This window comes from Scyliorhinus torazame, chromosome 7 (assembly GCF_047496885.1).
Source record: "Scyliorhinus torazame isolate Kashiwa2021f chromosome 7, sScyTor2.1, whole genome shotgun sequence".
Classification (NCBI taxonomy): domain Eukaryota; kingdom Metazoa; phylum Chordata; class Chondrichthyes; order Carcharhiniformes; family Scyliorhinidae; genus Scyliorhinus; species Scyliorhinus torazame.
In genome coordinates this window covers 83330969-83352846 of record NC_092713.1, presented here as the reverse complement: position 1 = coordinate 83352846, position 21878 = coordinate 83330969, and the positions used below count along the sequence as shown (strand labels likewise).

The 21878-nt window shown below is 48.6% G+C and overlaps 1 protein-coding gene across 7 annotated transcripts in view; it reads left to right on the top strand.

Annotated features, from left to right (window-relative positions):
• fggy (FGGY carbohydrate kinase domain containing) overlaps positions 1–21878 on the top strand; it is a 554287-nt gene that overhangs the window by 517944 nt on the left and 14465 nt on the right. For 6 of the 7 annotated variants that reach the window (XM_072510992.1, XM_072510990.1, XM_072510991.1 and 3 more), the window contains one exon: positions 16411–16472. The exons of the other annotated variant lie outside the window; for it this stretch is intronic. In XM_072510992.1, coding sequence (XP_072367093.1) covers positions 16411–16472 — 62 coding nt within the window. The remainder of the gene's footprint in view (positions 1–16410; positions 16473–21878) is intronic. 7 annotated transcript variants of the gene reach the window in all.

Here is a 21878-nt window from a genome sequence, read left to right as displayed (position 1 = left end):
GGTCCGAAAATTACTGTTTGAAGGGACACCTACTGTGCCTGGACTGCTGGTCGACTGTTTACTGCTTTAAAGGTGCCTTGTGGTGTATTTTTTGTGGGCAGTTTTTGCCTGTGTGGGGATGTGGCGGAGGATACCCCTCCCCCCTCTCTCTCTCTCTCGAATGCTCTTTTTCCTTTTTCCTGTTGTTTTTCTTCTCTCCTTTTTTTCCCTGTTGTGGCGGGTACCTTTTGTTGGGCTCTCTGAGTGCACTGGAGCCTGTATTGTAACAAAAGGGTGGCCGGTCAGCAATGGGGATTAAAGATGTTGGTTGGGGGCTTTTGTTTCATTTATGTCTATGGTTTTTATGTTTGTTTCGGATGGGGGATATACGGGTACTGGGTTATCGTGGTGTTACATATATATATTTTTTTGGTGCTCAGCTGGAACGGTATTGTACCTGGAGCAGCCTCGCGTTACTGTTTGATATTTACATCTTGTTTGATCTTTCCCATCTTAGTGAGACTGCTCCAGTGGGTCGGAGTTGGGGAATGGGGAGATGAGGTCGGGGAAACAATGGGAGTGAGACAAGGGGGCGCCAGAGCGATGAGTCACCGGGCTAGCAGATTGGCTAGTCAAGGGAGTCAGGTGGGGGAGGGAGGGGGAGAGAATACAGCCAGTGAATGGCAGGGGTGGGGTTATCGGGGAATGTTGCTGGGGGGGGGAGGGGGGGCAGTTATTTTGCTGACGGGGGGATCTGAAGTAGGTAATGGAAAGGAGGTCAGGAGTGGAGACAGCCAAGAGGCAAGCCAGGAATGGCGCTGCGCATGGGCCGGGGGCAGGCCCAAGAAAGGTCATGGCTGGACCGGCGGGGGGGGGGGGGGGGGGGGGCTGTGCCCCCCCGACCAGGCTGATCACCTGGAATGTCAGGGGACTAAATGGGCCAGTTAAAAGGGCACGTGTGTTCGCGCATTTGCGGGCTCTAAAGGCGGACGTAATTATGTTGCAGGAGACACATCTGAAAGTGTCTGACCAGACTAGGCTAAGGAAGGGCTGGTTCAGCCAGGTCTTCCACTCGGACTTGGATTCCAAGACCAGGGGGGTAGCAGTTATGATCAATAAGTGGGTTCAATTTGAGGCGGAGGGAATAGTCGCAGACGGCGGGGGCAGATTCCTTATGGTAAGGGGCAAGCTGGAGGGGAGAAGAGTGGTGCTGGTGAACATATATGCGCCGAACTGGGACGACATTGACTTTATCAAAAGAGTGCTGGGGAAGATCCCGGACCTAGACTAACGTAAGTTGATAATGGGGGGGGCACTTTAATACGGTCCTTGACCCGGGGCTGGACCGGTCATGTCCCAGAACGGGTAGACTCCCAGCAATGGCAAGGGAGCTGAAAGGGTTCCTGGAGGAAATGGGGGCTGTGGACCCATGGAGAGCCAGACAGCCAACGGGAAGGTGCTACTCATTTTATTCGCATGTTCATAAAGTATGTTCTAGGATTGATTTTTTTATCATGAGCAGGGACTGTGTAGGGGAGATAAAGAATACGGAATATTCGGCAATCACTATCTCGGACCATGCCCCGCACTGGGTGGACCTGCAGGTCGGGGGACCGAATTACCAACGCCCGCAATGGGGGTTAGATGTAGGACTGTTGTCGGAGGAGGGGATATGTGAGAGACTTCGGAAGTGTATGCAAAATTACTTGCAGGTGAACGATACGGGGGAGGTTTCAGTAGCGACCCTGTGGGAGGCGCTGAAGGCAGTAGTGAGGGGGGAGCTGATCTCAATTCGGGCTCACAGGGTCAGGGCGGACAGAGCAGAAATGGACAGATTGGTTAGGGAAATTCACCGGATAGACGAGGAGCATGCGGGGTCCCCGGGGGAGGGCCTACTCAGGGAGAGACGGAGATTGCAGGCGGAACTGGGGGTGCTATCAACGAGTAGGGCCGTGGAACAATTTAGGAAGGCGAGGGGAGTGGTGCATGAGCATGGGGAGAAGGCCAGCAGATTGCTAGCGCAGCAACTCAGGAAGAGGGAGGCGGCCAGGGAAATAAGTAGAGTGGTTGATGGGGAGGGGAGCAGAGTGGAGGCCCCGGCAGGACTGAATAAGGTATTTTGGGACTTCTATAGTAAGCTGTACACTTCAGAACCCCCGGAAGAGCCGAAGGAGATGAAAAGGTTCCTGGATGGACTAACCGTCCCAAAAGTAGGCAGGGGACTAGTGGACGGGCTCGGGGACCCGATTAGAGCGGAGGAGGTATGGGGGGCCTAAAGGCCATGCAGTCGGGGAAAGCCCCAGGACCGGATGGATACCCAGTAGAGTTTTACAAGAAGTTCTCGGAGATAGTGGGACCGGTCCTGACAAGGGTTTTTAATGAAGCAAGGGACAGAGGGACCCTGCCACCGACGCAAGCCACCATCTCGCTGATACTGAAGCGGGACAAGGAACCGGAATCCTGTGGGTCATACAGGCCAACCTCCCTGATCAATGTGGATGTCAAGGTCCTGGCGATTAGAATTGAGGACTGCGTACCGGAGGTGATTGGGGACGATCAGACAGGGTTTGTGAAAGGCAGGCAGCTGACAGCTAACTTGAGAAGATTGCTTAATGTGATCATGATGCCCCTGACGGGCAAGGAGGTGGAGGTAGTGGTGGCAATGGACGCTGAGAAGGCCTTCGACCGGCTGGAGTGGGGCTATTTGTGGGAGGTGCTTGGACGGTTTGGGTTTGGGGAGGGACTGGTTAATTGGGCCTATTGTACCAGGCCCCAAAAGCTAGCGTTAGGACGAACAGGATAATATCAGATTATTTCATACTACATTGCGGGACCACTCTCCCCGTTGCTGTTCGCGCTGGCCATAGAGCCGTTGGCGATGGCATTGAGAGCTGCGAAGGGGTGGAAGGTGGACTGGGGGTGGTAGAACATAGGGTCACTCTCTATGCGGACGACCTGCTCCTGTACATGTCGGACCCACTGGCCGGGATGGAAAATATACTGGAAACATTGAGGAAGTTCGGCCGGTTTCCAGGGTACAAATTAAATATGGCCAAGAGTGAGATGTTTGTGGTGCGGGCAAGGGGCCAGGAGAATAGACTGAAGGAGCTGCCATTTCGGCTGGTGGAGGAAAGTTTCCGGTACTTGGGGATACAGGTGGCACGAGACTGGGGCAGGTTACATAAGTTAAATTTGACTAGGGTGGTGGAGCAAATAAAGAGGGAGTTTCGGAGATGGGTTGCACTCCCGCTGTCACTGGCGGGGAGGGTGCAGACTGTACAGATGACAATCCTCCCTAGATTTCTGTTCATCTTCCAGTGCCTCCCGATCTTTATCCCACAGTCCTTCTTCAAAAGGACTGGCAAAATCATCATGAGCTTTGTCTGGGCGGGAAAATCCCCGCGGGTGAAGAAGGCAAAGCTTGAAAGGAGCCGCAGCTAGAGGGGACTGGCATTGCCGAGTCTGATCAACTACTACTGGGCGGCTAACATAGCCATGATAAGGAAGTGGATGGTGGGTACGGGGTCTATCTGGGAGCGAGTGGAGGCAGCTTCATGCAGGGGCACCAGTTTGGCAGCCCTGGTCACGGCTCCCCTACTGCTGTTGCCGGCCAGATACTCCACCAGCCCGGTAGTGGGGGCGGCCCTGCGGATATGGGGCCAGTGGAGGAGGCATGTGGGGGGGTTGGATGCGTCTGTCTGGGCTCCAATATGTGATAACCATCGATTTGCCCCCGGGAACATGGATGGAAGGTTTCGAACATGGCGGTGGGCGGGGTTCGGGAGGGTGGGCAATATGTTCCTGGAGGGGAGCTTTGCGAGTTTGAGGGGCTTGGAGGAGAAATTTGGGCTGGTAAGGGGAAATGACTTTAGGTACTTACAGATGCGGGACTTTGTACGCAGACAGGTCCCATCCTTCCCACGCCTCCCGCCAATAGGGATCCAGGACAGAATAGTCTCTAGAGAAGAAGGAGGAGAGGGTAGAGTCTCGGATATCTACAAGGTGCTCATGAAGGGGGAAGAGTCCCAGACGGAGGAACTGTAACTCAAATGGGAGGAGGAGTTTGGCCGGGAGATGGAGGACGGGCTGTGGGCGGAAGCTCTGAGTAGGGTAAACTCAACCGCAACATGTGCCAGGCTCGGCCTGATTCAATTTAAGGTCGTTCACTGGGCCCACATGACGGTAGCTCGGATGCGCAAATTCTTTGGGGTAGAGGACAAGTGCGCTAGATGAGCGGTAGGACCAGCGAACCATGTTCACATGTTTTGGGCATGTCCTAAGCTTAGGGGGTACTGGGAGGGATTTGCGGGGGTCATGTCCTGGGTGCTGAAAACAAGGGTGGTGATAAGTCCAGAGGTGGCAATTTCCGAGGTTTCGGAAGACCCGGGGGTCCAGGGGGAGAAAGAGGCAGATGTTCTGGCCTTTGCTTCCCTAATAGCCCGGCGGCGAATACTGCTGGCATGGAGAGACTCAAAACCCCCGAAGACCGAACTATGGCTTTCGGACATGTCAAGTTTTCTGGGTATGGAAAAAATTAAGTTCGCCTTGAGGGGATCTGTACTGGGGTTCGCCCGAAGGTGGCAACCATTCATCGACTTCTTCGCGGGCGAGTGAACGTCGGAGGGGGAGATTAGAGTAGAGTAGGAGGGATAAATAGGCGGTTAGTGTCTAGGGGAGAGGAGCGGGCATGTGCAGTATGGTTTGATTGAAGTATTGGTTTTATATTGATGTTTGCACATTTCTGTTATCTGTAACGGTTTACAATGCCAAAAAAATACCTCAATAAAATTGTTTGTTTAAAAAAAAGCCATACGTACAACATACGAGCGGGTCATAGCCTGTCGAACAACGACAGCTGGAGCAGACCAGCCACCATCCGGTATCTTGATCCTGACAGTGTCTGCCAGGGGTAACATGGCCAAATCTGTGGCATGAGCATCATAGCCCTGCTTTTGCTGGTTTAGGAGCTGCTGCACCTTCTGCAGCACCGGGAGGTGATCCAGGTTGGGCAAGTGTATGGCTGGAAGTGTCGTCCGCAGGTCCCTGTTCATCAGGAGCTCAGCCGGTGACATGCCAGTGGACAGTGGGGTCGCCCTGTACGCAAGCAGCGCGAGGTAGATGTCAGAAGCAGAATCCGTGGCCTTGCAGATGAGCTGTTTCACAATGTGCACCCCTTTCTCAACCTTCCCATTGGACTGCGGATAGTGTGGGCTGGAAGTGACATGTTTGAAATGGTATGACTTGGCAAACATAGACCACTCGTGGCTGTTGAAGCACGGGCCATTGTCACTCATGACAGTGAGTCGGATACCATGCCTGGAGAACGTCTCCTAACAGGCCGTGATGACGGTCCGAGATGTGAGGTCTGAGAGCTTCACGACTTCAGGGTAATTGGAGAAATAGTCAATAATCAACACATAGTCACGGCCATTCGCACAAAGTAGTCGATGCCAACCTTCGACCACCGGGAGGTCTCGATTTCATGCTGCTGGAGCGTCTCCTTGCTCTGCACTGGCTGGAAGCGTTGACAGGTCGCACAGTTGAGGACCATGTTCGAGATGTCCTGGCTCACACCGGGCCAGTAGACAGCCTGCCTGGCTCTGCGTCTGCACTTCTCAACTCCCAGGTGTCCCTCATGGATTTTGCGGAGCACCATGCTCTGGAGACTGAGTGGAATGACAATCCGGTCCAGCTTGAGGAGGATACCATCAATCACCGTCAGGTCGTCCTTTACATTGTAAAATTGAGGGCACTGCCCTTTCTGCCAGCCATTGGCGAGGTGGTGCATGACACGCTGCAAGAGGGGGTCTTTGGCTGTCTCCTCGCGGATACAAACCACCTTCTCATCAGATGTCATGAGGGTGCTAGCACACAGCTGCACCTGTGATTCAATCTGCCGGATGATTTCCAGCAGTTCACTAGGCAGTGTGATGGAGCGGGACAATGCATCAGCGATGATGCGCTCCTTGCCAGGCCTGTACACTAAGTCAAAGTCGTACCTTCTGAGTTTGAGGAGGATGCGCTGCAACCGAGGCATCATGTCGTTCAGGTCCTTCTGGATAATGTGGACCTGAGGCCGATGATCCGTCTCAACAGTGAATGTCGGCAGGCCGTAGACATAGTCGTGAAACTTGAGAATGCCAGTGAGAAGACCCAGGCATTCCTTCTCTATTTGCGCATACTTTGTTTCGGTGGGCATCATGGCCCTCGATTCGTAGGCTACCGATGCCCAGGATGAAGTGTCATCACGTTGAAGCAGCACCGCACCGATGCCATCTTGGCTCGCATCTGTCGAGATCTTCGTCTCCCCGTCTGGGTCGAAAAATGCCAAGACGGGTACAGTGGTGAGCTTGGCTTTCAGCTCCAGCCACTCTGCCTGATGTGCTGCCTTCCACTCAAAGGCAGTGGACTTTTTCACCAGGTTTCGTAGGGCCGTGGTGTGTGAGGCCAGGTTTGGGATGAACTTGCCCAGAAAATTGACCATGCCCAGGAAGCGCAACTCCGCCTTCTTGTCTTCAGGGACCTTCATGGCTTTGATGGCCTTGAACCTGTCTGTGTCCGGGCGCACGCCCAGCTGAGAGATCTGGTCACCTAGGAACTTGAGTGTCGACATGCCAAAGCAACATTTGGACCTGTTCAGCTTCAGGTCGGACACGGCGGAATACCTGCTGGAGACGGGAAACATGCTCTTCAGGGGTCGTGGACCATATGATGATGTCGTCCACGTACACACGAACCCTTCAATGCCCTCCATCATATGCTCCATGATGCGATGGAAGATCTCCAATGCCGAGACAATGCCAAACGCCATGCGATTATGGCAGTATCTGCCGAACGGTATGTTGAAGGTGCAGTCTTCTGCTGGACTCATCCAGCTGGATTTGCCAAAATCCATGTGATACATCTAACTTGGTGAAAAAACATGCATGTGCCACCTCACTTGTGAGTTCCTCCCACTTTGGGATGGGGTAGTGTTCCCGCATTATATTCTTATTGAGATCCTTGGGATCAATGCAGATGCGCAGGTCTCCCGAAGGCTTTCTAACACATACCATCGAGCTGCAGTCGGTTTAGTTACCTTAGAAATGATGCCCTGTTGCTGAGGATCCTTGAGCTGTGCCTTCAGGTGCTCCCTCAGCGGAGCCAGGACCCGGTGTGGTGTGTAGACCACTGGCTTGGCATCAGGTCGTAGCAGAATCTTGTATCGATATGGCAGCATGCCCATCCCGTCGAACACATCCGGATACTGAGAGAGGATGTCGTCAATGCCGGCCTGAAGATCCACATTGGAGGATATCATTGTGTAAACCCGCTGCACGAGGTTCAGCTGCTTGCAGGCATGCGCGCCAAGTAGGGATGCCCTGTCTGGCTTGACAATTTCAAAACGTAACCGTGCATGGGTGCTCCGGTTGGAGACGAGTAGATGGCAAGATCCCAGTGCCGTGATGGCATTTCCGTTGTAGTCCAGGAGCCTGCAGGCTGCTGGAAGAACCTTGGGGGGCTTCATGATGCGTTTGAAATCTGCCTGTGGGAGGAGGTTGGCAGAAGCACTGTGTCCAGCCTGAACTGGATGGAGCAGTGGTTGACCTGCATCACCGCACACCATTCGTCCGCAGAATCCACAGCAAGGATGGATTGAATTTGTGATGAGTTGGATGTGGCATATTCACATTTGGTAATGATGCCCACACAGTAGGCGGAGTCCAGGCATTCTTTCTCTGGGTCCGTTGTGCTGCCAGGATCAGAATCCTGTAATCATTGTTGCACACTCTGAACGCGCCGTCGTCGGAATTGGGAGCGCTGGCCCCTGACTGGTGGTGCAGACCTGCACAAGGCTGCATAGTGTCCAGGCTTCCCGCAGTTTAAACATCGCCTGCCTCTTGCAGGGCAGTGTTTCTTTAAGTGGGCGGTGCCGCAGTTCGAGCTCGTCATGACGTCGGTGTCCTGACGCTCCAAGCGTCGTTGCACATGCGCAGTGCGGGTGTCGGCCACTTTGTTATCCCGTTCGCATCGCGCATGCGTGGGGCCCCGGGAAAAGCACATGAAATGGCTGCTTTCATCAATGCTGAGGCGCTGCATCCGGGAGATGGCCTGCACACTCTCTGCCTCGTGGGAGGCAAGTTTCTCATTTTCAGCCGATTTGTACTGGGCATAGCGATATTTGGCGTGCTCATGCACTGTGCATGTTTCAATCGCGACTGGCAGTGTCATATGCTTGATTTTCAGAAGCTGCTCTCTCAGAGGATCAGAGTGAACTCCAAAAACGATTTGGTCTCTGATCATGGAGTCAGCAATATCACCAAAGTTGCAGGACACCGCTAGCAGGCAGAGGTTAGTTAAGAAGGAATTGAAAGATTCATCTTTACCTTGTAGACGCTGTTTGAATATGTAGCGCTCCAAGATTTCATTGATGTCCACTTCACAGTGACTGTCAAACTTGTCCAGGATGGTCTGAAACTTTGTCTTGTCCTGGCCTTCGGTGAAGTGAAAAGAGTTGAAGAGTTCGATGGCCTGATCACCCGGTGTTGAAAGGAGAAGCGTGATGTTCCTTGCCTCAGACGCACCCATGAGGTCTGAATCTTCGATGTACAGCAGAAACTTTTGCTTGAATGTCCGCCAGTTGGCACTGAGATTGCCGGTGGTCCTGAGCTGGTGAGGAGCCTGAATCTTCTCCATGGTGCCGGGATACATTCGCTGGCCGTCACGGAACGGACTGAGGTAAACCACCTAGATTAAGCAGTCTCCTGGTAGCATGATGTGTTATGTACTCTGGGACAAAACAGGCTGCAACTGGATGCAGCTTTTACCAAAAGATACCTCAGACCTTGAAGTGAGTTCAATCTGATTTATTGAACCAGTAGTACAGTTAGCACAGTTCTCTATGAGTTCGACTCTCTGCTAACCTAAGTGTGGTTACTCTGTCTGACTGACCAAGACTAGCTCTTAGCCACTTGCTGGAGGTGTGATACTGTACATACACCCTGACTCACTCTGTAGATGCTCATCAGTGGAAAGAGGCGGCGTGTGAGTGCCTCGTGCCTTTTATAGTGAGATACCACCCCTGAGTGTCCTGCCTGCTCATTGGTCATGTCCTGTTCTCTCTGTTCATTAGCTGCCTGTCTGTGCCTGTCTGTATATCATTATCTGCATGTCTGCATATCATGACCCCCATATTGAATCAGGACCATGGAGGTGCCTGCTATCAGGGCAGCACGGTAGCATTGTGGATAGCACAATTGCTTCAAAGCTCCAGGGTCCCAGGTTCGATTACGGCTTGGGTCACTGTCTGTGCAGAGTTTGCACATCCTCCCCGTGTGTGTGTGGGTTTCCTCCGGGTGCTCCGGTTTCCTCCCACAGTCCAAAGATGTGCAGGTTAGGTGGATTGACCATGCTAAATTGCCCTTAGTGTCCAAAATTGCCCATAGTGTTGGGTGGGGTTGCTGGGTTATGGGGATAGGGTGGAGGTGTGGACCTTGGGTAGGTTGCTCTTTCCAAGAGCCGGTGCAGACTCGATGGGCCGAATGGCCTTCTTCTGCACTGTAAATTCTATGAATCTATGAATCACCAGCGATTCCCCTGTATACGTGGCAAGCCGGGTGTTGGTGTCCTTAAGAGTCAGTCTCCGGAGGCCAGTCATACATGCGGTGGCTGACCACGGACTGCTGCTCCGGTGTTGAGCTCCATTCGGATTGCCCATTCACTTGTAAAGAAACTTCGATCAGGGCTACTCTCGGCAAAGCCACACAGTGTAACTGCTGGTAGCAGCTGTCATTCTCATCCACATAGTAAGCCCAGTCACAGGGAGGGGGAGCAGTCACGTCTGGCAGGCCAGCCAGCGAGTCTTCACAGAGCCTTCGGGAATCATGGGCCCTATGGACCGCTGCTGTTGCTGGTCTGTACCCCTACTCCAGCTCATATTGGTCAGGGAATATGCTTGGCAGCGCTCTGGGCCTCTTGAGGCAACGGCCCGTGTTACTGCAATAGAAATCCCATTGTCCGGGTCTGCATTCTCTTCTTGCTGGATTTGAACAACGCTCATTCCCACTACCTAGACTTAGCATCACCATCCCTTGAAGTTCCTGGACCCCTTGTTCCACACTCTTGCAGAAGATGGCCATATCCACCGCCCACTGCAAATCCAGGTGAGCCTCAGCTAACAATTTTAATTGCGTAGTCGCAGATTCCACACACCAGGCGGTCTTGCAGTGTTTAGTTTAGTGTTGTGCCACTCGGCCAATTTTCGCAGGCAGGCCAGAAGTTGCTGGTGGATTCCGCTTGGGACTGGGCAGTCGTGTGGAACTGGATCCGGCGAACTATTAATGAAGGTTTCGGGTCAAAATATTCTCCTACCAGGCCACTAGGCCAGCGATCTGGTGAGTGGCTGGTGCATCCGGATGGGTTCAACCTTTTATCCTGCTATACGTGGGTCCCCCACCAGCTTTAGCAGTATCATCGTTTGCCTTTCATCCCCGATGATCACATTTGTGCGAAAGAAATACTGCATTCGCTCAATATATTGCCCCCAGGCATCAGTACCTGCATTGAAGGGTTCTAATTTCCCGATGTGCGACATTCCAGTGGGTAGTTGCAAGGCCTCCTGAGGCCTAGATGAGATGGACCGGGCAAATATAAATTGGTACCGACGGCAGCTCTACTGTATCCTCATTGCCAGTGTTGAATCTGTATAAAGTAGCACGCATAAACGGCAGGTAGAAAATACTGGAGTAAGGTTCATTAGCAATACAACGCATCTCTACTCCCCTAAATATCTCCTTCCCCGATCTGCACCCAGGACAGGGTTTTTTATACCAGTGAGGGCTCTTCTTGTTAAGGGAAGCCCAGCACCATTACTGGTGAAGTTTGTATTATGTGGAGGTCATGAAAAATCAGATGGTCCTTATCCCATGACCTCCATTGGGGTTACAACACTCATATTCAGCAGTGTAGACACTGCACCAAGTGGCAGATAGGTAGTTGCATGGGTACCATTCCCTGAGGAGTGACTCCAGGTTGCAGGTGCCATATTATTCTTGTGGAGTTTTCTGATCAGGGCCCTGAAAAGAATTTCACACTTACCTTTTAGATTTGGGGCCTCTACCCTTCACTATTAAGTTTTATTGAACAGAGCGTCGATGTCCCAGATATTAAACCTAGTCAATTCTCTTAATTACATCGGGGGGGGGACGGTTTAGCTCAGTTGACTGGACAGCTGGTTTGTGATGCAGAGCAAGGCCAACAGGCTGAAATTATTCATGGTAGCACAGGGGTTAGCACTATTGCTTCACCACGCTGTGGTCCCAGGTTCGATTCCCGGCTTGCGTCACTGTCTGTGCGGAGTCTGCACGTTCTCCCCGTGTCTGCATGGGTTTCCTCTGGGTGCTCCGGATTCCTCCCACAAGTCCCGAAAGACATGCTGTTCGGTAATTTGGACATTCTGAATTCTCCCTCTGTGTACCTGACTAGGCGCCGGAATATGGCGACGCGGGGCTTTTAGAAGAAATCATCAGTAAAATAAGTGACCCTGAAAACATTTTCTTTTGTCAAATAGAATGTTGCCTGGATTTTTAACACTAATTATTTAAAAGAGGAAGCTGAGAGCGAATGCTGCTGCCACCTAAATGGACATAATTACAGGATAAGGACAAATTGCAAACTCAAATAATTTGCACATAACCATCTTTCTCCCCCCTCTCCCTCCCGAGTGCTGTAAAAATGTACTTTGAAACAATTAATTTGAAAAAGTGTCCTAGTAATAATAATTAACTTAAATAACCAGAAAGGAAATAGACTATCATTTATTTCAGATGCCACATATATCTTTAAGGCAAATGGTTTTGATAAAACTTTTATCATAAATCAGTGTTGTAATTCACAAGACAATATAAAATGTCAAGGAGTATCACTGTAATTCAATGCTGTAGAATTCTTTTTGTTACATTTTTTTTACAGCTGGACTGACATTTTGTTTTTACTGCTGGACTGTAAGTGGCTAAGAGCTACCTGTAATTGGCTATATCCTGGAAAACATTAAAACAGCGCTTAATAGAAGAAAATGCTGAAACCATTGGTTTTTTTTTGTACTTCCTGTTGTGAAGTTTAGAGGTAAAAGCTTCATCCCAAACCACGGGGTAAGATTTTCTAGATGCTCCTACTAGTGGGATATTCTGGTCCTGCCAAAGTAAATGGACATTTGAATGGATCACCACATCCAACGCGGGGCCGCAACATCTCAAAGCAAGTGTCACAGATTTTATTTTTGCAGCTTAAAATGATACACCAACATGCCGTGCCTTCGAATATAATATTAAAACAGAAAACGCTGTAAATAATCAGGTCAGGTGGCAGCTGAGGAGAGAGAAAAACGGTTAACATTTTGGGTCGATAATCTTTCATTTCACATAGTGTTCTTAAAAGAAGACCTTAAAACACTTTATGAGAGGGAGAGATGGATGCTGAACTGGAATAGAAGGATTTTATGGGAAAGATTGCTATGTTAATTCATCAGCTTCACATTACCGGTCTTGAATTTTGCTGAAAAGCGAGGCAAAACGTTTTGTCTTTCACCTCTGAGCCTTCTCAATAAGATGAGCCACCGGAGTGGGCTTGGCACAAATTTTTTTTGCCAGAGGGTGGGGTTCCCTGGCTTGCCATTAAATTCAACCCTCTGTTTCTCTTACAGGCGACATGACCTGCTGAGTATTTTCAGTATTTTCTGTTTTTAATTCCTAATTCCAGCATCTGTAGTATTATTGCATATATTTTCCTGAATCCCTTCTCTGGGTCATTCCTTCTATTCCTTCTACTTCAATTTGTAGGTAATTTTCTGATTGTGTGGAGCAAGGTCTACATTGTGATCACATAATCTAAAGATTTACCCTCATTGCGAAGGTAGCTCATCTAGCCCTTTTGTAATATTTCTTTCTCTCAGCAAAGGTTAGCACTTCATAGCACACACTATCAATCGGTCCCTACCTCTCAAGCACCAGCACAACTCCAACCACTGTGAGATTTAGAGATCAGTCAGAGGGGAGTACATTGGCTGAGGCCACAGAGCATAAGAGAGCAAGAGCATGTGGTGAAGAAGGAACTTCCTTTCCAGAGGTCTGGCTTGTAGCATAATTCAACTGATAAACCGAAGTATTCAGACCTCACGGACTCTGTTTTAAATAGGATGTTTTTCAAGCTTTGATACAGGCACAGGTGATCTGCCTCAAACACTGTGAGGTAGATGGAAAAATCTACTGGGTGCATCTGCAGTGTTTTGGGTATCACGCAGCTCTCTAGTCCACCATGGAGTGCATGGCAGCTCCAGAAACATCTGCAGGGGTGTTTCACCTTGGCTGAGATCCTAAAGCAGTTGGTGTTTTTCCCATAGATATATAGATTATTGGCTTAATGGGCTGATAGATTGGAGCATGTTATCTCTTCCAGCATCATTAGGATGGTTTGCAGCGAACTCCAAGAGGCGGCTTTAGTGATATCATTGATGCAATTCACTCTGTAAAGCACTGGCCAAAGTGAGGCCTGGCCAACAGCAGTTACATGGTTGGAATGGGCAATGATGATCTTGTAGTAAGTCTCTCAAGGCTCCAATATGTGAAGATGCTCACTCTTGCTTGCCTTTTTGACAAACAGCCAGAACCCAGCTGCCTTTACAGCAACAGAAATGTAAACTTACTGCAGGCCCATCTCAGGATTCTGAAGCCAGGAGCTAAGGTCCACCTTAATCTCGGACACATGTATTTTCATGCAACAGCACGCAATCTCACATACTCCTGGCAACAAAGTAGCACTTAGAAGATGCACAAGGCAATAATTAATATCACCTCAATTTCACCCAGGGAAGCACTCCATTAGAAAACATAGGAAAAGGGCGGCACGTGGCACAGTGGTTAGCTCTGCTGCCTATGGCGCTGAGGACCCAGTTCGAATATCTGCCTGGGTCACTGTCCTTGTGGAGTTTGCACATTCTCCATGTGTCTGCATGGGTTTCACCACCACAATCCAAAGATGTGCAGGTCAGGTGGATTGGCCATGCTAAATTGCCCCTTTATTGGAAAAAAATAATTGGGTACTCTAAATTTATTTCAAAAAAAGTAAACATCGGAAGGAATGTTAACAAAACAGATCTACAAGCGAGCAGGGAAGTGTTTAGTGCAACAGGAATCTGCTTGTAATTGAAGTAAGGGCTTTGCCATTGCTCTTTCGCTCAAACACAGCCTTACCATCCTGTTTCTGAGTTTCCTGACCAATCAGAGAGGGAAATCTGACAAAGGAAGATTTTCTAGTTGAAGCATTTCCACCAGGGCCCGAATGGCTGAACCTGAGGCCTCAACAATCACAGAAATGGAAAGGATACCTGGAAACGGTCTCTCATTTAAGACAAAGATGAGGAGGAATTTCTTCTGTCAAAGGATCCTTAATCTTTGTAATTTTCTACACGGAGAGCAGTGGAGGCTGGATCACTGAGTATATACAAGAATGGTTGTGACTGATTTTTGATTTACAAGGGAGTCGAGGCTTAGGGTGCAGACAGGAAAGTGGGCACCTATTTCTTTTGTCAAGGAGGTATGGATGCAAGTGGCTGAGCAAGTCCGCAGCAAGACTGCGGGCCCTCAAACTTGGAGAGTGCCCCCAAGAAATTGAAGGACCTCAGAAGGGGAAGGAATGGGAGTAGTAGCATGCTTTCAGGGGCAATGTCCTTTATTCTGACTTTCCCAGCATTCTCCTGAACAACATTCCTCAGACATAAGAACATAAGAACTAGAAGCAGGAGTAGGCCATACCATTTGCAGCTCTCCACTCCTTCCTCTCTTTCCAGGCATCTCAAACCCCATCTGAAAGCCAACACCCACAACCATAACCATGCTCACCTTTGTGACATTTTGCATCTCTACCACACAGTCACTCTCCACAAATGTTGCTCTTCCTCGCATTTCTTATACTCACAACACTCTGCGTTTCCTCGCAGGAAGAGGGAGTGCACACAGTTCCAGCCAGGGGGAAGCAGGGAACCAGAGAGGAGCAGGGAACCAGAGGAGAGCCCTCCAGTGATAGCCACCTTGACAGCCTCCACTTAGCCCACTGGGCAGGAGGTCATGTTCCAGATATCAGCAATGATATGCTGTGAAAACCTAAGAGTCCTAAGAAACTGGTAATACCACATGTCAAGAGAGATGGATCTAGCTGGTATTGGGGCACTTGCCTCCTTATGAGCTGTTCTTCCATGTCCAAGCTCGTTGCCCTGTGGAGCAGCATGTGGCTGAGTAGAAAGCAGCTGATGCTGCTCCTGATGATGACTTGACGCTGCTGCTGTTGGTATTGGTATCATTGCTCTTTTTCCTGATCAGAGGTTTGAGGTAGGGCTGCATCAGCTGCTCCATGCCAAAGGAAAGTACAAGACGGGTGAAGTGTCTTCCAAGAAGTTCGAAAACACCTGTCAAGCAGTGAAGGAACACTCTCAAAAGATGTTCATTGAAAAATGACCATCCGCTATTTTATCAGCATGTTGACTCTGGCAGGTTTCACGCAACTCTGGCTGTTAAAGCCAGAATTCTGGATTAAAGTCTGAATTAAAAACTTTAATTACTTAGCTGACGGTTCCCTGGGGTATTTCACTCTTGCCTGCAAACCCTTGTGAATTAAGCCTGGAAGTGGGCGGTGTCATATTATGTATGTAATATGGGTTATTTCTGTTGCAGTGGTGGTGTCTCATTGATGAGATCTTGAGGCTTGTGCGTTTAACCATAAATACCTTTATTGGTAGGCTTTAACCATTTACATTTCCAAGTATCGTCTTGCATGATGTTGCTCCCACCATGCAAGCTAGCTGTTTACAGAGTGTTCTCGGCTGCTGTCTGATCATGCGACTGCATACGTCACACTGTGGGTGGTGCCAAACTTCAGTCCCATGTAAACCCTTGGTCTGCCAAACACTTTATAAGGCACACACCATCACAGTCATGGGACCATGTCATATTTCCCAATCCAATGCTGCTTTTCTGGACTTTAATACACTGTGTGCATCCCCCCAACTCCACCTCTTCAGCAGCAGACCCTGCCACCCCTTGGAAATTAAAATTCCCGATAGAATGTTTGGTCGGGTAAAAATTTGAGCCTTAATTTTAACTCTAGGCAGGACTAGTGGCAAAACCCTCCCACCAACCCCCAATTTTGCTAGTGTAATACCCTGGTGATTTTTATTCCTGGACCTCATTTTGCAGGACAAATTGTAGGTACTTTAAGGAAACAGGGATGATGAGTCAAATGACCTTTTGACATTATATGCATTCTAATATTCTTATGTTCCTCCCTTTACGTGGCTATTTAAAAATAAACAATTAGGTCCCAGTATCATGGTATTAAGTTGATAGAAACTAAGCAGTTTTAATGACTTCTACAATGCAAATATTTTCTCGATGTATTCAACAGGAAGCTATGGAAAAAATGGCAAAAATTGCAGATGTAATCCATCCAGATCCGACGCAAAAAAGGTACTTTATTTTCCATAATTCTTAACTTGATTTATTTTTCTGTTTTACCGGCCATCATGAACTGTCTGTCAAAAGAGAGGCTTGGCAGACTATCTGATTACCAAACTTCTATCAATCACAGTCTTGTCCTGTCCTCTAGATTATGATCATTTGAGTAGAGTGGGTAGACTCTTAATTAAATTTTCCTCCATGGTACATCCTCAAATTGCTGAACAGTAATCAGCTGGTTATAAGTAAGGGGCTTCGTCACTGTGACTTCCATTCTGTGGGGCACAAATGTAGCAAAGCAATGTGCCCCCTGAATATTAGATTCATGTTGTTACGGAACCACAGAGTTGTTGCAGTGCAGAAGGAGGCCATTTGGCCCATTGCGTCTGCACCAGTCATCCGAATGAACAACTCGCCTAGTTCCATTCTCCCGCCTTCCCTATAACCCTGCACTATCTTCCCTTCCATGATAACAGTCTGATTCTCTTTTCAATGCTCTAGTTGAACTTGCCTCCACCACACTCTCCAGCAGTGAATTCCAGACTCTAACCACCAACTGTGTGCAATACCGTTGCCTCGTGTCATTATTGCTTCTTATACTAATTTCTTTAAATCTGTACCTTTCATGAGTGGGAACATTTTGTCCCTCTCTATTCTGTCCAGACCCCTCATGATTTTGAATACCTCTATCAAATGCATTGATTAGGTTTGTATTCCCACAACAAAGAAAGCTTAAGTGCTGATTGAACTGAAGTATTTCGAATGATTAAAGGATCCAATAAGGTAGAGAGAGAAACAATTTCCTTTGATCAGGTAACATAGAACAAGGGGGAAGAACGTCAAAATTAGAGCTAGGCAATTTCAGGGGTGATGTCAGGAAGCATTTGCCCAAACAAAGGGGAGTGGAAATCTATTACGATTACAATTACACTTCATTCATACTCAGTACATCTTCTGACAAGCCTAAACTTCCTACAACTTGCCCTTATGAGTGGATTATGGAGGTTCATATGCCAGTGGCTGTACACCAGAAGCACTACAGCATATAATATATATTCTGGATTTCTCCTATTAATGAAAAATAACATGGGGGAATTTTAAATGTACTGTCCTGACACAGATTCTCAGCAGAGCTCTCCGCCGGCGGGATCCTCCGACTCGCTGGCAGCGTATCCGTGCCCGCAGGTTTCCGACAGTGTGGTGGTGGCCACAATGGGAAACCCCATTGGCCGACTGTGTGAATGGCGAATCTCACTGCTGGCGGGGGTGCGCCGTGCCGGAAAACGTGGCTGACAGACCAGCAAATCCCGCCCTCTATACTTCTCTCCTCCACTCAATCTATAAGTTTGCGGATGATATGACTGTGGTGGGCCGAATCTCAAACGACGATGACTCAGACGACAGGAGAGAGATAAATCACTTGGTTGCATGGTGTACCGAAAACAACCTTGCTCTAATTGTCGGAAAGACCAAGGAACTGATCATCGACTTCAGGAAGAGTAGTACGACACATACTCCCGTCTGCATCAATGGCTCCGAAGTGGAGATGGTCGATAGCTTTAAGTTCCTGGGGGTCACCATCACCAACAGTCTGTCCTGGTCCACTCACATTGATGCAACAGTCAAGAAAGCCCAACAACCTCTCTACTTCTTACAGAAGCTAAAGAAATTTGACATGTCTGCATTGACTCTCCAACTTCTACTGATGTGAGATAGAGAGCATCTTATCTGGCTGCATCACAGCCTGGTATGGCAACTGCTCAGTCCAAGATCGCAAGAAACTGCAGAGTGTGGTGAACTCAGCCCAGCGCATCACACAAGCTTGCCACCCCCACATTGATTCTGTAAACACCTCCCGCTGCCTCAGGAAGGCAGACAGCATTATCAGGGACCCCTCCCACCCAGGCATTGCCTTCTTCCAGACCCTTCCATCAGGCAGTAGGTACAGAAGTCTGAAGACCCGCACATCCAGACATAGGAAGAGCTTCTTCCCCACAGCTACAAGACTACTCAACGACTCCCCCTCGGACTGATCTGTTCCCTGTAAGAACACTATTCACGACGTCCTATGCTGCTCTTGCTCATGTATTTGTTTTGTTTGGCCCCTTGTTCTGCACTGTAACCAATCACTGTTTGTCGATGTACCATTTGTCAATGTTCTCTGTTGATTATTCTCTTTGTCTACTATGTACGTACCGTGTACGTTCCCTCGGCCGCAGAAAAATACTTTTCACTGTACTTCAGTACATGTGACAATAAATCAAATCAATCATCAAGCAATCGCCACTATTCTATTGAAGAATATATATTTAAAATTATATTCATTCATGGGATGTAGGTGTCGTTGGCTGGTCCAGTATTTATTGCCCATACCTAATTGTCCTTGAGAAGAGGTGGTGAGTCACCATCTTAAACCGCTGCAGTTCATGAGCTGTAGGAACAACCACAGTGTTGTTAGGAATGGAGTTCCAGGGTTTTGACCCAGTGGCAGTGAAGAAACAGTGATATAGTTTCAAGTCAGGATGGCGTGTAACTTGGGGGGAACTTGGTGGTTTCCCCATGCATCTGCTGTCCTTGTCTATCTAAGTGGTAACGGTGGTCTGTTTGGAAGATGCTGTCGATGGAGCCCTGACGTGTTGCTGCAGTGCATCTTGTAGATTGTATACCCTGCTGCCACAATGCATCAGTGGTGAAAGCAGTGAATGTTTACTGTGGTCGATGAGGTGGCAGTCAAGCGGGCTGTTTTGTTCTGGATGGCGTCAAGCCTTTTGAGTGTTGTTGGAGCTGCAAATATCCAGGCAAATGGAGAGTATTCCATCACACTCCTGACTTGTGCTTTGTAAATGTTGAAGCGACAATGGGGAGTCAGGGGCTGGTTTAGCACATGTGGTGACTAGGGGCTTTTCACAGTAACTTCATTGAAGCCTACTTGTGACAATAAATGATTATTATTATTATTATTATAAGGTGAGTTACTCGCCACAGAATTCTCAGCCTCTGACCTGCTCTTGTAGCCACAGTATTTAAATGGTTGGTCCACTTCAATTTCTGGTCAGTAATAACCCCAGGATGTTGATAGTGGGGAATTCTGCAATGGTAATATAATTTAATGTCATGGGGATATGGTTAGATTCTCCCTTGTGGAAATGGTCATCGCCTAGCACTTGTGTGGCACAAATGTTATTTGCCACTAATCAGCCCAAGCCTGAATATTGTCCATGTTTTACTGCATATGAACATGGGCTGCTTTGGTATCGGAGGAGTCATGAATGATACAGAACATTGTGCAATCATCTGTGAACGTCCCCACATCTGACCTTATGATGGAAGGAAGGTCATTGATGAAGCAGCTGAAGATGCTTTGACCTAGGACACCACTCTGATGAAATCCTGCAGCAATGTCCTGGGACTGAGATAATTGGCCTCCAACAAAGACAACCATCTTATTTTGTGCGAGGTATGACTATAACCAGTGGAGAGGTTTCCCGCTGACTTCCATTGACTTTAGTTTTGCTTTGACTCATTGGGCCACACAGTCAATACCCTTCCTAGGCACCTTCCCATGCAATCACAGGAGGTGTAACATCTACCCCCCTACCTTTCCCTCCTCACTGTCCAAGGCCCAAAACATTCCTTCCAGGCGAAGCATTTCCTTCAATTTAGTCTGTTGCCTTCATTGTTCACAAAGCGGTTTCCTCTAAATTGGGGAGACAAAATGCAGATTGATGGCCAGCTTGTGGAACACCTTCGCTGAGTCCACATGCATGACCCCCAACCTTCCCGTCACTTGCCATTTCAATTCACCATCTTTCTGCCGTGCCCACACTTCTGTCCTTGGCCTGCTTCAATGTTTCAGTGAAGTCCATTACCAATCAAGCATGTTACAGCCTTCTGGACTTAATATTGAGTTCAGCAACTGCAGACCTTTTTCCAAACCCTGACATGGCCAGCCTGTAACTTGTTCTTGTGCTTTGGATTCAGAGAGCCCTGACCCTTGTTCTGCCAGTAACACGTTTGCCATCTGACCTTTATGCCACTGTTAGCAACTGCCTCAACCTTCAACACTACTTTTTCCACTCCCTTTGTCTAGTGTCCATGACACCTTTACAAACCTTTCCTGAGCTCTCACCTATCCCTGACCTTCTGGTTTGCTCAATCTGCTCCACCCTCTCTTCCACAGTATAAAGCCCATCACATTTCTACCTCTCTTCAGCTCCTACAGACTCAATGTTAACTCTGCTTCTCCACAGATGCTGCCAGACCTGCTGTTTTTCTTGTTTTTTTTTCCCGATTTCCAGCATCCGCAATATTTTGTTTTATTATTTCAGTCAAATGCTACCTTGAAGTTAAGGGCAGTCAGTCTCACCTCACCCCTTGAGTTCATCTCTTTTGTCCTTTTAAGGCTGTAATGAGAGCAGGAACGCGGTGACTCTGGCAGAACCCAAACTGAGCGTCATTGAGCAGGTTATTGCTGAGTAAGCTTTCCATCACTTTTCTGATGACTGAGAGTAGGCTGGTGGAGCGGTAATTCGCCAGCTTGGATTTGTCCTGCTTCTTGTGTGCAGGAATACCTGGGCAATTTTCCACATTATTTGTAAGATATGATTCCGTGAGTATGATTATCTCAGACTGTTGCTTGATTAGCCTGTGGACAACTCTCCCAATTTTGGCATAAGTGCCCAGATGTTAGTAAGGAGTTTGTTGCAGGGTTGACAGAGCTGGGTTTGCCATTGTTGTTTTCTGGTGCTTTAGTCGATTATGGGTTGTCTGTCCAGTTTCATTGCCTTTAGATTTTGTAGTGACTTGCTAGACCATTTCAGAGGCATTTAGGAGTCAACCACGCTGCTGTGGGTCTGCAGTTACATGTCGGCAGATTTCCATCCCTCAAGGACAATAGTGAGGCAGATGTGTCTTTATGACAATCAACAATGGTTTTGTAGTCACCATTAGACTAGCTTTAAATTCCAGATTTATTCATTTGATTGAAATTCCACCTGTTTGAACACATACCCCCGCAGAGAAGGCTTTCAGTGAAACACACAGCGTTGCAACGCAGGGCCTCAGCCAATGTGAAGGCCCCCATACAGAGAGGTGACTGTTGTGGTACCAATCAGAGCCTTGGTAGCTTGGTACATAACAATCTCATGCTCTAATTGGTGGACTCCCCTTTAGAGCAGGAAAATACTTTCCCTGATGCTAAGAGGTGGTGGAGACTTTGGCCAGTTCAAACACAGATCTGCTCAATTGGTGTGAAGTTTCTGAACTTTCATTGAGTAAAGGTGTGAAGCAGGAGCCAGGGGTGGGATTCTCCGAAATGGAGGCAGAGTGTCTGCGCCGTCGTGAACGCCATCGAGGTTCACGACGGCGCGAAACGGCCCCTATCCCAACCGATTCAGGGCCCGGTAATGGGCTAGGAGC